General features: G+C 45.7%; 1 protein-coding gene across 3 annotated transcripts; it reads left to right on the plus strand.

Annotated features, from left to right (window-relative positions):
• The first annotated feature begins 60 nt into the window (after positions 1-60).
• On the plus strand, positions 61-16669 carry POLM (DNA polymerase mu). Of its 3 annotated transcripts, none has more exons than XM_077306656.1 (12): positions 61-207; positions 1646-1925; positions 3159-3369; positions 4653-4751; positions 6865-7035; positions 8493-8564; positions 9584-9704; positions 10691-10823; positions 12670-12772; positions 13939-14196; positions 15129-15212; positions 16273-16669. In XM_077306656.1, exons 2-12 carry the CDS (start codon positions 1732-1734, stop codon positions 16357-16359), a joined length of 1533 nt encoding a protein of 510 aa, XP_077162771.1. In that variant the 5' UTR covers positions 61-207; positions 1646-1731; the 3' UTR covers positions 16360-16669. The 3 variants fall into 3 exon arrangements, with proteins under 3 accessions (XP_077162771.1, XP_077162770.1, XP_077162772.1); XM_077306655.1 differs by having other exon boundaries at positions 3183-3369; positions 4653-4787; XM_077306657.1 differs by having other exon boundaries at positions 62-207; positions 3183-3369.
• Positions 16670-16676: the final 7 nt, after the last annotated feature.

The raw sequence follows: 16676 nt of genomic DNA on the forward strand, positions 1-16676 counted from the left end.
GGTCTCCAGAACGGCCGGAGAGGGTCACTTTCAGGAGCAGGTGGGCGGGGCTTTGGGCGCTTTAGCCCCGCCCTGTGTGCATAAGAGGGCGTGGTTAGGAAGCAGAAGTTGCGGTTTGCGCAGGCCGGGCGGCTGCTTTGAGTTTCTCCAAGCCGGGAGTTGCTCGTTCTCCGGTTGCAGCGGATGGCTTTTTATTCCGTTGCCTAAGTAAGTGCGCGATTCTAGCAGCGCGGTATCAGGGGGATTGTATTGCGCTCCGTCGGGCTTATTCCTGAACGGCGGGGTCAGTTGTGTCGCAGGCCACGGGGTGTTGCACCTTCCTGCCCCCGCCAGATCTGCCTGACTGCGTTGCGTGTCTCTTAAAGCGGTGCGCTTAATGCAGTGGTTAGGATGTCAAGATTAGGATCTGGGAGGCGCAAATTCTAATCCCCGCTTTGCCGCAGAAACTGGTTTAGACGCCCTTAAGGCAAGTCCGCGCTCTCAGCCTGGCCTACTTGATAGGGTTGGCATGAGGCTGAAACGGAAAAGGGGAGAATGTTGTCAGCTAGTTTGGGGGCCCCGTTATGGAGGAAAGTGAGGATTAAACGGTACATAGGTTTTATTCTTGCAACAGAGCGGTTGGTGCAAATTCACCCACTAAGTGCTGAGTGTGGGTTTGAACGGGATTTTCCCAGGTCCTGCTCTGGGGTTTTGTTAATGAGGTTCTCAGAGTCCTTTTACATCTTGTCAGTTTCCTGCCTGCTAGGGAAGAGGCTGTGGCTTGGTGGTAGACTTTCTGTTTTGCACTTCGGTGCTTGTTTTCTAGTCTGCTGGGATAGAATTCTCCCCCCCTCCCACATTCCTTGTGTCTAGTTCTGCCAGTACCTCCAATAAATGTGTAGAAAGAAGAAAGAATTTCTGCAGTAGCAAAATTTTGCATTTCCATAGCGCATGTGAAGAATCCAGGATAATTCATGGACATTATTACAATATTCGGTGCATATGTTTTGAGTGCTGTCAAGTTATGGACAAAGTCTTAAGACAGCCTTTCTCAATCTTTTAACCACTGAGAAACCCCAGAAACATTCTTCAGTTTTTGAGAACCCCCAGAAGTGATGTCAGCAGGCCACACCCAGACATCACCCAGATGCTCCCACTGGATGTGACATCATGCTCCATTGCCCCTGTCCCCCCAACACCAGAAATGGCCCAAAGACATCCACTGTACCATTGCCCCCTGCCACACCCCACACCCCGCATGCAGTTAAAATGAGAGAATTCACCTCTCTGGACCCTAGTCACTACCATGTGACAAGCCAGCAAGGATTTTAATGACCGAGACCCCACTTCTTTCTACCTCTTCAGGTCCGCCATTGGCCATTGGGGGGGGGCGAGGGGGCAGGTTGATATAACCATACATGATCCCCCGAGCCTTCGGGGGAGGGTGGTATATAAATATAAATATATAAATATAAATATAGAGTTGGCACTCTTAATTATATTGGCTTGCTGTGGTAGGTTGTCCTTGTAATGATGGGAGAGGCATTATCTGCTCTGATGTGCTGGGTAAAGACCGTGGTTCTCTGCTCAATAACAAACCCGCCAACGACAAGAGTCTACTGCTAAGCCCCCTGAAAAGTACCTTTTTATGTTTGTGTGTTTCCAGGTCCTCTCTTTCCTTGAAATGCCTGAGCCACAGTCTTCAGCTCCATCAGCTGTGTTTGGGGAGAAAGGCCTTATTCCGCTGAGCCAATGATGTCAGAGATTCCTGTGAAAAAAAAGCGTCAGTGCCAGCCTGGGCCCCCTCTGCCAGCCAACCCAGAAGATCATGTTTGTTTCCCAGGTGTGGTGCTCTGTCTGGTGGAGAAGAGGATGGGTGCCAGCCGTAGGGCCTTCCTCACTGCTCTGGCCCGCCGGAAGGGATTCTGCGTGGAGGGTGCCAATAGGTAAAAAGCAGCTGGGCCAAGTTGGAACAGGTGGCAGGACTAGCCACAATGAATAGATTAAAGCAGGAGTAGTCAACCTGTGGTCCTCCAGATGTTCATGGACTACAATTCCCATGAGCTCATGGGAATTGTAGTCCATGAACATCTGGAGGACCACAGGTTGACTACCCCTGGATTAAAGCATTAGTCTTTGTACTGCTATCTGTTTCATTCAAGAGGGCATTTTATTGGACAGCTCTTGAACACTAATGACTGAGCCATGAAATCTCAGCTGCTGCTAAAAATGGGTATTCATTAAGAACGCAAGTCGAGCTGGGCTGGATCAGGCCATGAATGTGTTTAATGAAGCATCCTCTTTCCCACAACAGACAGGAAGATACTTCTAGGGAGGTACTCTTGCACTTTTGTCATCAGCTTGGGTTTGGAAGTGCTGTACAGCAGTTGTGGCTTATAGCTGCCAATGGACCTCCATGAATTTGTCTAATTCCCCTTTTAAAATATTTCTAAGCAGTAGCTTTCACTGCATCTTGGGGTGGTGTGTTCCATATGTTAATTGTGGAATTACCAGTTGTGTTACTGTTCTGACAGCTGTGTCCAGATTTGGCCCAAATAGCTCCAGTCCACATTCTAGGCCTCTTTTAGAGTTGTATAAATCAGCCATGGAAAGTACTACTGTGAGGCAATGTGAAATGCCTGCCCCAGGCAGTGGATTTCCAACTTGTCTTCAAAAAGAATGGAAATGACAATTAAAAGTCAAGTTGCCAATCTCCAGAGGGGTCCTGGAGATCTTCTGGAATTGCAAATCTTCTCTAGATTACACAAATCAGCTCCCCAGGGGGGAAAACGGTTGCTTTGCAGGGTGGACTCAGTGATGTTATACCCTGATGAGGTTCCTTCCCTTCCCAGACTCTGACCCCCAAATTTTCTGGGAATTTCCCAACCCTGAGCTGGCAACCCTAGATAAGAGTCATGGGGCGCAGTCTGTTAGGGAGTTTTCTTCTGGAGGCCTTCTTGAATTTGACAGGAGTTACAACTCTCTAGGGTTTTTTATGAAGATCTGATGGATTGTGTCCCTTGTGAAGGGCTGGATTGTTTAATTTCAACTCTGGCATCAGAATGTCTTTGGCTGACATGGTCTCAGCCTTAGCCAGAGTCCCATCTTTTGGAACCATGTTTACTGTACGGTACCAGGCTGACGGGGTTGAACTGTGTCCCTTGGGCTTTCAACTGGAGGTCCTCCCTTCTTTACCTCCCTAGTGAGAGAGTAACTCATGTAGTCTCCGAAGGCAACTCTGGAGAGGAGGTGGTTGAGTGGATGAAGAGGAACGGGAGCCGCTCGGTGGGTGCTGCAGGAAGTGGACCGGCCCTCCTCGATCTCAGCTGGTTCACAGAGAGCATGAGTGCCGGACAACCTGTGGAGATCAAAGCCAGGCACTGTCTGACGGTGAGTCAAGCTTATCTGCAGAAAGGGACACCTTGTAAATAAGGCTTTCTCAGCCAGGGTATTGTGAAACCTTGGGGTTTCTTGACGTTCCTGGGACGATTTCCTGAATGGGTGGAAGTTAAGTCATTTTTCATATATATTTTCAATTTGTTAAACATTTATCAAGTGATATGACCCTAGATGGTCATGTCAACCCACAGCTGCCTCCCAAAATAGGAGAGGCCCCGGGCGGGTGTGTATACAGCTATGCTTCCGAACCATATTCTACACCATCACACCACTTCTGGGGTTTCTGGAAGCCTGAAGAATGTTTCAGGGGTTTCTCAGTGGTAAAAAGGTTTAGAAAGGCTGTAGTAGATGTTTAGATTGGTCTCTGTTCTACTAGGGTGCATGTAGACTATGGAATTCAGGCCTCAGTTTTCCCTCAGGTGGTTGTCTTTCCTCTTCTCCAGTTCCCAGATTCATAGTGTGACACGTGGGTCTTTGGCATGTGAAGCTTTTTTGTGGCACAGAAGCTGCTGTGAAAGAGTGGAAAGATAGTTACTCTGCTTTTATTTGGTGTTGATATCCAGAGTGACTGTCTCTTGTGTAATCAGCTACTGATGCTTGCACAGAGAAAGGGCCTCACTGCATTTCAAGCTCCAGTGGTCTTTGCATGCCCTTCTGACTTCCTCTAACCTGGCAGGGTGGAATGAAGAACAGAGTACTGTCTTGCATGTCGCAAACTACAACAACAACCCACAAAATGGCTTCAGAGAAGCAGGGGGAGGCAATGCAGCTCTGAGGGTTGGCTTACTGTGTGCCCTCCGGACAGTTTCCCAACTTCTGTTCCTCTTTCCTTTTTTCCTTGGTCAGGAAGTTCTGGACATTATCACGGAGGAAGAGGCACACCTGAGTGTGGCTCTGTCAGTATGACCGCCTGAATATTGGGAACTGGCTATTCTGTTAAAAAAATAGTGCAAATAGGTGGCCTGTTGTGGGCACTGGGAGTTTTCTCGGTGGGCTGATGGCTCCCTCCAATCTGGGCCAGGCTAGCTGTCTGGCAGAAGGGTGTAGCACATGGCCCGCCTGGGACTTGTGCAGTGAGGGGTAGGCTGTGTGTGGCCAATTGGGCAGGGAACTTGTCTTCCTCTCCTTCAGAGGATAGAAGGTGGGGCCCTTTTCCAGACCCAGTTTTCCTTCCCCACTCACCTTTGAAGAATAAGTAAATTCTGAATGTCTGCCTTGATCAATTGGACAGGCTGCAAATTGTGAAAATGCCTCCCCTGCTTCCTTCTCTTCAGGTGACTGTCCATGAAGAAACTCTTCAAGGGAGATGCCAGGTGGCTGCTTATGCCTGCCAGCGCCACACTCCGCTTGCCCACAAGAACCAGCAGCTCACAGTAACTCGACTAAATCTGATTCTAGAGGGTAGCCAGGTTGGTCTGAAGCAGCAGAACAAATTTAGAGTCCAGTGGGTATCCTTTAAGACTAACTAAATTTTATTCAAGGTATGAGTGTGCATGCACACTTCCTCAGATACAATGTCATGGAATGGAAGCAACCAGTTCATACATAGGCAACGTGTCAGAGTAATGCATTGTTTGCATTTGAAACAATGCCCTTCCGTTCTCTACATAGGACAAACAGGGCAAACCCTATGCCAAAAAATAAATGGACACAAATCTGACATCAGGAACCACATAAAACTGATAATCCTCTGGGGGAACATTTCAACCTTCCAAAATATTAAATAGATGACCTCAAAGTAGCTGTTTTATTACCAAGGAACTTCAAGAACAGAACAGAAAGGGAAATTGCTGAAATGCAAATTATTACAACGCTCATAACAATGGGGAATCCCCAGGACTCAGGTGGGACATTGGTTTCTTAATACTTAACGTGCATTCTTAACAGTTCCTCAGGAAGGCCAAATGTCCTCTGTATTTTAATTGCCTCTTAATTGAAATAACTGATTTGAACAAGTAGATTATAATGTAACTATGACACATACATACATACATACATACATACATACATACATACATACATACATACATACATACATACATACATACATACATACATACATACATACATACATACATACATACATACATACATACATACATACATACATACATACATACATACATACATACATACATACATACATACATACATACATACATACATTGTGCTCTGGTCTGCAAACAGAGACAGCCAAATGCTCTACTTCAAACAAGATGATGCCCCAACATGCTCCCATGCTTGAGAGGACAGACAGAGGGCAGAAGAGCAAGGTCTCGGATAACTGCTGTCAGAAATTGATTATCCAATCGCCCATTATTCTCTTAATTTTGACATATTTATTGAACCCAAGATGGTTCCAATGCAATTCAAAGAAATCCAGTGCAAAATACAAAGAAATCCAAAATGTTGTTTTTTCCTATTCATCTCTGGAATCTGTTAACCATTTTCATTATGCTGCATGTTGCTTCACTCTCACACATTGCCTACGTATGAACTGATTATTTCCATTCCATGACATTGTATCTGAGGAAGTGTGTGTACACATGAAAGCTCATAGTTCAAATAAAATTTAATTGGTCTTAAAGGTGCCACTGGACTCTAAATTTGTTCCTTTGACTAAATCTGCTTCTTGTAACTAGAATGTTTTGAGCCAGGGGAACTAAAACAGGGGAACGAAAATAGGCAAGGTCAGACTGCAGAGCCAAGGTTGAAAAAGCCAGGTAGTGCCCCAACTTTGATCTCTGCAACTTTAGGGAATAAGCCATCCTGAAGCTTTCCTGTATCAGCTTCATGGAAATGAAAAGGAGTCATGGAAGACCCCTGCTGTGTTGTTGGCCAAGTCAGAGCTGATTCAAACTTCAGGATGGGTCCAGGCAGGACTGTCTGTCTCCAGGATGTGCATATAAAGGGAGGATTTTGTGTTTGAATCTGCCCCCAGTATGGAAATACAGTTGTCTCCTTGGCTGACCCAGCCCCCTGTACTCAAAACATCTTCCAAGCAACAATTTTTTTTTTGAAAAGCAAATGAGGAATAATCAAGTACCAACTACACAATGCATTTTTTTAATGTGCTGGATCAGGGTTCCCTGAGTTTTTTTTCCTGAGTTGAAGTGGAGAACAGTGTCTGCATTTTTTGGCCCCAAGTATTGCTGCTGTACTGTGTATGCAAGGTTTCTGTTATAGGCATAAATTAAAAAAAGGGGGGGCGGACAACCCGAATTTGGCTTTTCTTCCTGTGTAAAGCTAGCATGTCATGCAGGAGGATTTTGTCCTAGTTTCCACCCCCACCCCCTTATTTGCTAGCTTTACACATGCAGGGAGATTGTAATGAGGGACTGGGGAATATATGGGTGCAAGCACACCTGCTCGTTCTCTTATGTAGCCTGGTGGTGTTGCTCTTCCCTGAGCATTTGAACCTGCTTTGGGCTGTAGCCAGTAGAGGGCATCTTCCTGGAATTATCCTTCATGTCCTTCCTTTGTCAGGGAGCTCTGGAAGCCATGGCCGAAGAGTCGCTCTTCTGTGGCAGCGAAGGACGCAGCCTGGCCTTTTCCAGGGCTGCCTCAGTGCTCAAGTCCTTACCTTGGACCGTCAGGAGTCTTAAAGACCTTAGTTCCCTTCCTGGCATCGGAGAGCACTCCAGGAGAATCATCCAGGTAATTTTTTCCCTAAGGCTGCTTGTTTTTTCTCGGCACTCTCTGCCTCTAACTTCTTGTTCTTTTTTCTGCATCACAGGAGAAGTTTCAACATTTTTGCTCATCACGGTTATTAAAGGCAGTGAAGTCCACCGCCATGTGCAGTTGCAAAGACTAGATGTGTGTGGGTTCGAATTCAGCCCGCCTTCCAATCTGAGCTCAGTTCCACAGTGAAATGACCTGAGTGTAAGGAAGAACAACCTCTTCCTTATGCCTCTTGGTCTTCCATTCAGAGTTTCTGCCTTGTGTTGCATACCAACAGAAGAAAACAGGGAACCTTTCCAAGGCAATATGTTTGTAATAATGTATACAATGAATTTCAATTGAATTTCTTTTACAATTCTTTTATATACCAGAAGGAACAACCATAGTGGCTTCTAGATAAATGAAAACAGAATTTATCTAGAAGCCGTTATGGTTGTTCCTTCTGGTATATAAAAGAATTGTAAAAGAAATTCATTGTATACATTATTACAAACATATTGCCTTGGAAAGGTTCCCTGTTTTCTTCTGTTGATTTTTCATTGTGAACCTTTCTTTTTTCGTACTGTAATTTTATTGTGTTGCATACCAGCAGCAGTAAGGGATACTCAGCAATGTGACAAAGCTGAAACCCTGAGAATCTGGATAAAGTGAAGCCAAGTTTATTTTCGGAGGATAACACAAGCATCTGGAACCGGAGAATTAGCAAACTCAAGCTGTTAATATAGTATGACGTATTCAGTGATAACTTGTATGAGCAAACCCATTCCAAGGAACCAACTATTCAAGAACCCCAAGAAGCCAAAGAAGGTAAAGAGGAGAATAAGATTCCGGCTTAGAAGTTTAGAAGGACGCAAGGGCAGAAGAGTGCTATGGAAATGACTGCTAGTAGGGGCAACAAGCACTTCTCCCAGTATTTTTCCCTGTTCTTTTTCTATTGTTTTTGTGTCCAAGAGGCCCCAACTCCCGTCATGCAGCCTCCCTTTTCTTCTGAAACCCCTCAAGCAAGTTCTCTAGAAGTGGAGGTGCTTGCCAAGGGGTGCTCTGCTAGCAACCCTTCTCTGATGCCAGACTCCTGCTGGAAAAGCAAGCAGGGTTCTGGAAGGGCTGGCAAGATCTTGCCACAGACCTGGTCCTGCACAAGGCAATGCTCATCTTGTCACAAATAATGTTCTCATCTAGTTGTTGCTAAACTGATCACCTCTCATTGGTGGGCTTGATGGGATAAAGACGGTGCCACTGTCTAGCATCGCGTAGTTCTGTGGCACATGCAACATTGGTACGTTTTGCCTCATGTCTGCAATTGCAATGCATCTTAACAGTTGTCTAGAGGGAGAGGGGTTTGGATAGGAGCTGTGTTTCTATAGAGGGGCCTGGAGGTTGAACTAGCCATTTTGGATTTAAGCTAACTTGGCCTGTTTGTGTCTCCTGAACAGGAGGTGCTGGAAGATGGCGCATCTGCAGAGGTGGAGAATGTCAGGCAGTCTGAGAGATACCAGACTATGAAGGTACAGTGGTGCTTGGGCGTGGTGATGTATGGCCAAGGGGCTTGTGCCACTGAAAGCCATGGAACTTAGACAAATTGTCTGTCATGCTGCTTGGAGCCTTGGCGTTAGGAGAGGAAAGGTTTAGCCTGTGGTATTGGGTGTGGAATTCAACTTCCAGAGAATCTAAGCCCCTTGTGTTTGAAGGAGTTGTACAGGTAATACTTGAAAGAGCATGGGACAAAGCTTGGGGAAATTTTTGGAACCTAGGAGAGATGTCCAGCTAAGGAGATGTCCTGGAATCAGGGGTGAAGGTCTCTATGTCTGCTTAATGCCTTATCTCTCCCAGTAGCTAGCAAAATTGGAATATATTACACAAATGTAGATAGGTCTATATGAGTGTGCTGAATTTGCATTACTGAAAATAATGCAGAGTAAATTGAGGCTTGCCTGAAGCTCCATATAGAGCTGTAGCTAGAAGAGCCCTGAAAAGGAAAGGAATTCTGCAAGCGGAGAAGCTTGTCTCCTTGCAGCATCCCTTCATTCCTCTGGCAGATACTTGTGCCTGCCCTTATTGCCCTCTGGTGGCTATTGGGGTTTATAGATCTTCCGTTCCCCGTGACCCATGCATTTGTTTGTTGCTTCCTGCCGTGCTTCATTTTGTTGTTGTTAGGTGCAAAGTCGTGTCCGACCCATCGCGACCCCATGGACAATGATCCTCCAGGCCTTCCTGTCCTCTACCATTCCCCAAAGTCCATTTAAGTTTGCACCTACTGCTTCAGTGACTCCATCCAGCCACCTCATTCTCTGTCGTCCCCTTCTTCTTTTGCCCTCGATCGCTCCCAGCATCAGGCTCTTCTCCAGGGAGTCCTTCCTTCTCATGAGGTGGCCAAAGTATTTGAGTTTCATCTTCAGGATCTGGCTTCATTATCTTTCCCCAAAAGAGTCAATATTGGAAAGGTGTCTCTTCAGATGGAAAGTGGGAAAACCACAGTGTGCATTTGTCACAGATACACATATAATAAATGGCCTTTGCTTTGCAGCATTTCACAAAGATTTTTGGTGTTGGGGTGAAAACTGCTGGGCGATGGTATCAGGAAGGACTAAGGACCATTAGTGACCTGCAGGCACATCATGCAAAACTGAACAATGCACAGCAAGCCGGTGAGTAATCCCTGCAGAGTTCTGATGGACATGAGTGATTGGCAGCACACCCCTCCAGTGCCAAAAGAACCGTGTTGGATGGCTGTCCGCTTCCAGGCCCAAAGCAGTGGTATCGCCTTTAAATCCCTCGGTGGTCTAGGTGCTTAAAGGACCACTAACACCCAAATGTGCTGGACCATCTTCCCAGCCTTTTTATTTTTGGGGGTCCCCTGCATTTGGTAGAAAATGGGGTCTACTATAGAAATGGGCTTTTAGGAGGCGATACCTTGCTAATGGAATCCCCCTTTTGGCCATCCTAGTACCTGTTCCAGGTAATGGATTAAATAATTTTTGTTTATCTAAGTTCCCGATCATGTTGGCTTGTGATTTCAAGGTATGTGCGTTCACTTTCTCTGTACTCCTTCACTAATGGATTCTTAACTTCCATTTGTTTTTAACTGTTATTGGTTTACTTGCTACTTTGTTTTTGTAGTTTTCCATTTTATTTCTGTGAAGTTGTGCTGTTGAACATCGCAGTAGGTTGCCAGAGCCACCTTAAACAGAATTATACCTTTACTGTGGCTATTATACCTATACTGTGGCTCTCCAGATGTCCATGGACTACAATTCCCATGAGCCCCTGCCACCATCTGAAAAGCCACCGTTTGGCCACCCCTGAATTATTGGCAAGTGAGATCTGTTTTGACTGTGGAGCTGCTCTTAATGATGCCCCGAATTTGAGGAGGCCTTTTCACCTGGTTTGGTGGAAAGGTCTAGCCATTGTCATGTACAGCCTTGTAGGGCATTGGAAGGGTCTGTGGTGACCATGAGGGCTTTCCAAGGGCTGTTGGGCAAATCTGGAGTAGATCTTGCTCCTGAGTCCTGAGTCAAGAACTGGTAGTGAGAAATATCGGTACAAAACAGAAATTTGGCTTCCTGTTATTATTGTTATTTTACTCCTGAAGCACTGATCCCTTTCCTCTTGGCTCTGTCTTTGTCTCCATCAGGGCTCCTGCATTACAGGGACCTCAACAGCCCAGTGACATGCTCTGAGGCAGAAGCCATTGTTCAGGTGGTACAAAAAGCAGTGGAGCAGTTCCTGCATGGAGCCTCGGTGATGCTGACAGGAGGATTCAGAAGGTGAGTTGTTTTGGTTAATAGCTCCCAGAATGCACTAATGCCTGCTTTTCTCATCCTCTGGAACCTTTTGTCCTTCAGTAAGATGGAGGGTTTAATTTGATTGTCCAGAGTCAAATAGAAATGAGTTTTCAAATCCATTTTGGCTGTTATGTTTCCCTTCCAAGAACTCTGGGACTATCCTGAGTAGGTACTAGAGACCTTGTAGCATACATGTGTTCTCTGATCTTTGCAGAAGAAATAATCCTTGGTTTTGCTGTGGAGCCAGAGAGAACGGCAGGTACTATGGGAGCAGCAAGTTCCTGTAATGGGACCAAAAGCAGCCGAGTTGCTTTCTGTTACAGTCTTTGCACTCCAGCAGATAGGCTGGTGCGTAGAAACGAATCATAATGTTCCACTGACTCAGTCCAGCATATTTTTCCACCAGGAAAGCAAGAGAGGTATGCTTATTTTTCACATTAAACAGACGAAAGATTTGCAGGGTGTTGGCGACCTATTCAAATGAACTCTAGCTTGGATTAAGCCCCGAACAAAGCCTGGGCCAGCAGCCAGTGCAAACAACTGAACAATGGTCTGGAATTACTGGGGATGAAGGTGGAGTGGGAATTGGGGGAAGGAAACATTAACAATTTGAGATATGCAGATGACACCCCATTATTAACAGAAAACAGTGAAGACTTGAGACAGTTACTGATGAAGATTAAAGCAGAAATTGCCAAAGCAGGATTACTGCTGAATGTCAAGAAGGTAAAAGTAATGACTGATGAGGAATTACACAACTTTAAGGCTGGCGATGAAGAAACTGAAATTGTTCAAGATTTTCTATTCCTTGGCTACACCAACCAAAAGGGAGACTGCATCCAGAAGACCACTGAGACTGGGGCAGCCATGAAGGAGCTAGAAAAGATTCTTCAGTGTAAGGATGTATCACTGGCTAGCCCAGTATTCCAATTACTATATATGGGTATGAAGCTGACAAGAAGAATGTAGGTTTCCTTGAAATGTGGCATTGGAGGCGAGTTTTATGGATACTGTGGACCATCAAAAAGACAAATAACGGGGTTCTAGACCAAATCAAGCCTGAATTCTCCCTAGAAGCTAAAATGACTAAACCGAAGCTATTGCATTATGTGAAGACAAGAGGCACTGGCAAAGACAATAATGCTTGGAAAAGTGAAAGGCAGTAAAAAAAAGGTGAAGACCCAGTATGGGATCGATTGACTTGCTAAAAGAAACCAGAGCCCTGAGCTTACAAGGCCTGACAATGGTGACTAACAATAATATGTTTTGGAAAGGGTTGATCCATAGGGTCACCATATGTCAGAAGTGACTTGACAGCACTTAACACACACGTGCACACATGAACTCCCGCACTTGGAGTTGAACTTGAGCTAACTTGGGGCAGATTTCCATTCCCTTACAAAATACAGTTGCTGCGGATAACATTTAAAGGGGGCCTTTACTTCCCTCCCCCTGTTTTTATTCTTGCCTTTACTTCCCTCCCCCTGCTTTTATTCTTGCTGAAGCTACTTTTACCCCTGATAGGCTAAATGCTAGGGTCTCTGCCTCTCTTTCAGCAGGGAAGTAAAGCACCTTGTGGATGGTGATTTTCAGCAGAAAAAAATGACTTTGCGGGAACATCTTTCTGTGCCTGTCTTCACTCTCAAATCACAGTCTCAGCATCTACATTTTTATTCCCCCTGAGGGACAAGGGAAACCACACGAAATGCATAGTTCTGCACTGGGCAGTTTAAGAGGATGTTGAGGCTTCCAGTTCTGTGTAAGCGGTGGAGAAAGGGTGGGTCGAAAGCCACTGGTTCCTTCTACCTCTTTTCTGCTTCTCCAATAGGGGGAAACAAACTGGGCACGATGTGGACTTGCTCATCACGCACCCCACGGAAGGCCAAGAGGTGGGGCTGTTGAGCAAAGTCATCAGCTGGCTGGATAGTCAGGTAGGAGCAGGTTTGCATTAAAGGGCGGAGCTGTGGGAAGATCCTGGGATGGCAGAACATCTGGCTGTGGTGGAAAGTGAGGAGAGATTACTCAGATAATGCTCATGAAGAGGACTAAGCACTCCGGAGTCCTCTAGGGGTAATTTGGTAACTTAGTGCCACTGAAGAGCAGCACCTTAATTATATTGTTTGAAAAACGTTTCAGGGTAGGCATGTGTCACATGACATGCAATCTCTGTTCCACTATTCCAAATAGTTTCTGCTTGAGAGCAGATAGATCTGTTCGTGCTTCAGATATGATTGGATCGTTCGCTCCGCTCCACTAAGAGGCGCAGTAGACCTGCCTGCTCTCAGAAGAAGCTGCCTGTTGCATCTTGGTGTGAGCCGTTGCCCTGGATTTGGGTGGATATCTTCATTGGCAACTCAAAATGGGACCTCTGAGCCTAGGTGATCTTTACTGTTACAACTCTCTAAAGCAGGGGTAGTCAAACTGCAGCCTCCAGATGTCCCTGGACTACAATTCCCATGAGCCCCTGCCAGCATTTGCTGGCAGGGGCTCATGAGAATTGTAGTCCACAGACATCTGAAGGGCTGCAAGTTTGACTACCCCTGTTCTAACAAATATAGACAAAAGGGACGGTTTGTAGTGTATACAACCTGTTGTAAAGCATATATATTTTGGGTTGTAACAGTGAGTTGCCAAAATAAATTATATTTCAGAGGGGGAAAAAGGATGTCTTGACTGTAGACGTAGGGGTGGCCAAACTGACTCTCCAGATGTCCATGGACTACAATTCCCATGAGCCCCACTGACAGGCACTCATGGGAATTGTAGTCCATGGACAACTGGAGAGCCACAGTTCGGATACCCCTGACTCCTGCCGCTATATTTAATATATTTAATGTCTGTCGTTCTCATTGGGGCTCCAGGTGGATTGCAAGTATGATAGAGCCATTCAATCAAAATAGGATCACATTTTGAATCTAAAAGCAAAGGTTCCTAGTTAAACAAAGCTATTCAGTCAATCGGCAAGCAGATTATAAAACATTTGCACCAGTCAGCAGAGATTACCTCATAAAGCAACATAATGTTTTGGGACTGGGATTAATACAGATTCTGCCCCTCTCAAAAAGCCTGTGCCTTCCCTTGTCACTTCCCCCCCCAGGGCTTCTTGCTGTATCACAGCACCTACAGAAACACCTTGCAGGCCCTTGAGGACGAGGAGCTGTCAGTCAGTGCAGCGACCATGGATCGGTTTGACCGCTGTTTCTCTATTTTCCGCCTCAGCTCCATGACTTGGGAGCATGACTGTGAATTGAACGGTTCTGGAGGTGCGCATTGCAGGAAAGCGGTCAGAGTTGATTTGGTTGTGACCCCCTACAGTCAATTTCCATTTGCTTTGCTGGGCTGGACCGGCTCAAAGGTGAGTGTGTTGATTTACCTTGTTCTGGGTTGGAATTATGTTAGTTCCAAGATGTTCTTTTTAAGCCAGAGAAGAGCCTGAGCCAACTTGTCTTTCTATCGGTGTACTGAAATCTCCCCCACTACCTAGGGGCATAATTGGGCATAATTGTGAAACAATACTGCTTCTCCTTGCTTTAGGGGAGCCCTCGATGCCTTTTATGACCTAGCCATTTAGCTCATCTCAGACCTATTTGCTTGCTAGTAGCAAAACCTCTGTCATCATGCAGGGACTCTCCCATCCCCATGCCACTTACCCTATTCAGGCATCATGCTAAGCTGGCTGCTGGGATAAGGTTGAATGATCACTGTGAATCAGCAAAGTGTGGGAAAAGCTGATGGTCTCAAGAGATGTAGAGAAAAAGGAAGGAAACAAGGGATAAAGCTAATTGATATAAGGCATGTGGCTATATCTACTTTGTTGGGTGTCCTGGTAGTTTAACTTTTCCCACCTTGTGCACTTGAGATAGCTTGCATGAAGTTTAAGTTCACTTCCTGGCGCTTGAGTCAATCTAGCTGCAGGGCTCAGTCTTGAAGGGCTGAGATCCTAGGAAGCAGATACCAAAGTTGTGATGCTCCTGAGCAAGAGAGGCCTTTGGTTTATTTCTGTGGAATGCCTTCTTGGACACATGGCTCTTCCTAATTCTGTTACATTTCTATATTGGGAACAGACTGAGCAATCCAACTCTATCCAATACAGGCATTATTTCAGATTGCTGTTCTGAAGGAGAACAATGCCTTATGCATGGATGCCATAGGCACATGTCTTAGTAACTGGGCATCTTCAGTGCATCTAGCCTTGGATTAGTTCTTGGTGCACGCCATATGGGGAATTCCTGCCTTAGAAGCTGACTTCTCTTCTTTCCTCTCCTCTCTCCCCCAACCTCCTTTCAGAACTTTGAGCGGGATCTCCGGCGCTTCTGCAAGCGTGAGAAGAAAATGGTGCTCAACAGTCACACGCTTTATCACACGGAGAAGGTACGTGACTTCTGAAGAGAGATCTGGAGGAAGGAGCTCTGACTTTGGCTTCAAGTTCTTTTAGTGTTGGGAGTGCAACTTCCCAGGAAAGAGGGCCAGCTGTCAATGCCCAGATTTTGGTGCTTCACAAATCATAGCAGCCTGAATTCTGGATTCAAATTCTTGAAGGTCACTGGGTTAACCTTTAGCTTTGAACCTAAGCTATCTCCCAAGGATCTGAGGAGACAACCTCCTTGGACATAGAGCAGGATAATAATGTAGTAGATGTATCCCCTGATACTGCAAGCGTCCTTCTGAAATGATAGCTCTGAAATGGCATCAGAAATGGCATCCAGAGTGCTGGGAATTGTCTGTTGATTGGGAAACCTCCACTATCCCCTCCCATGTTCTGGAATTTTTACATCACATGTGCAGCTAATTCAGCAGTCCGTTGGGTAAAGAAAGCAAGTGTTTAACGCTGAAAACTACTCATAGAACTTGGAGTGTATATGTCTAATTACTTTGAAAACTCCAAGTCAAATGCGGATATTGATCAGAGGCCCCAGTTTTTCTTTAAAATTCATTTATTGGGCATAGGAAGCCCATATCTGGACTGGGAACATGGCATGATGGGAGGGAGCAGGCAGATAGCAGTTCCCCAGGGCTCTTGAGAACTGGAAAAAGGGAAGCATAACCCTTCTTTTCCTCATATCATGGTCCCAACTCAAATTGGACCCCCCTCGCACCTGATAATGGAGTTCTTCATCAGTCTGAGCGTGGATTATTGTCTTGCTTAGTCCTCAGAAGCTGTGGGGAAGGGGGCTAAGAAGCATTGCTAATTGGCAGGATGTTGTATGCAGCCAGAGGAAGCAAAATCAGAGCTGCTGGGCACAGTGTGCCTCCAATGGCTTTCGAGTCCACTGCTTTGGTTTGGAAGGGAATACAGATAAATGGAATGAAAATAGCTGCGCTTAGACAGCTCATGGAATCTAGATGCAGACTTTTTCTTAACTGCATTGGGGATTGGGGGGACGATAGGTAAAAAGTGTAATAGCTTCTGTTTCTTTTTAATCCTTTTCAGAAAATATTTTTGTCAGCTGCCTCAGAGGAAGAAATCTTCCAGCATTTAGGACTGGACTTCATACCTCCGGAACAGAGAAATGCCTGATGCTTCTTGTGCAAAGAAGGAACATTTTTGGTCCGGCTGAACTCCCGTAATCTCCAAAGCAGAAGCAGGAGTGCCTCAGTTGCACATTCCCACACCCACCCACCTTCCTGTCCATGATCTGGAGCCACCTGTTCCTGCAGCTGCATAAAGGCCTTGTTATCTTTTGCACTGAGTCATGCAAGGGCATGTTTGAGCATGGCTCTTTGTTTCGATGTGTGTGAAGGGCATGGGCACCTAAGGGTTCCTTTGGACATATTCTTCTGTGATGCTGATGGGAACTGAGGGAAATACACAATCACCTTTTTTGTTAGGTTTCT

This window comes from Paroedura picta, chromosome 12 (genome assembly GCF_049243985.1).
Source record: "Paroedura picta isolate Pp20150507F chromosome 12, Ppicta_v3.0, whole genome shotgun sequence".
Lineage (NCBI taxonomy): Eukaryota > Metazoa > Chordata > Lepidosauria > Squamata > Gekkonidae > Paroedura > Paroedura picta.

Coding starts and splice junctions, on each gene's coding strand:
- POLM (XM_077306655.1), top strand. CDS start 1,732: ATGATGTCAGAGATTCCTGTGAAAAAAAAGCGTCAGTGCCAGCCTGGG. Junction 9,705..10,690: donor GAACAATGCACAGCAAGCCG/GTGAGTAATCCC, acceptor TGTCTCCATCAG/GGCTCCTGCATTACAGGGAC. Junction 12,773..13,938: donor TCAGCTGGCTGGATAGTCAG/GTAGGAGCAGGT, acceptor TTCCCCCCCCAG/GGCTTCTTGCTGTATCACAG.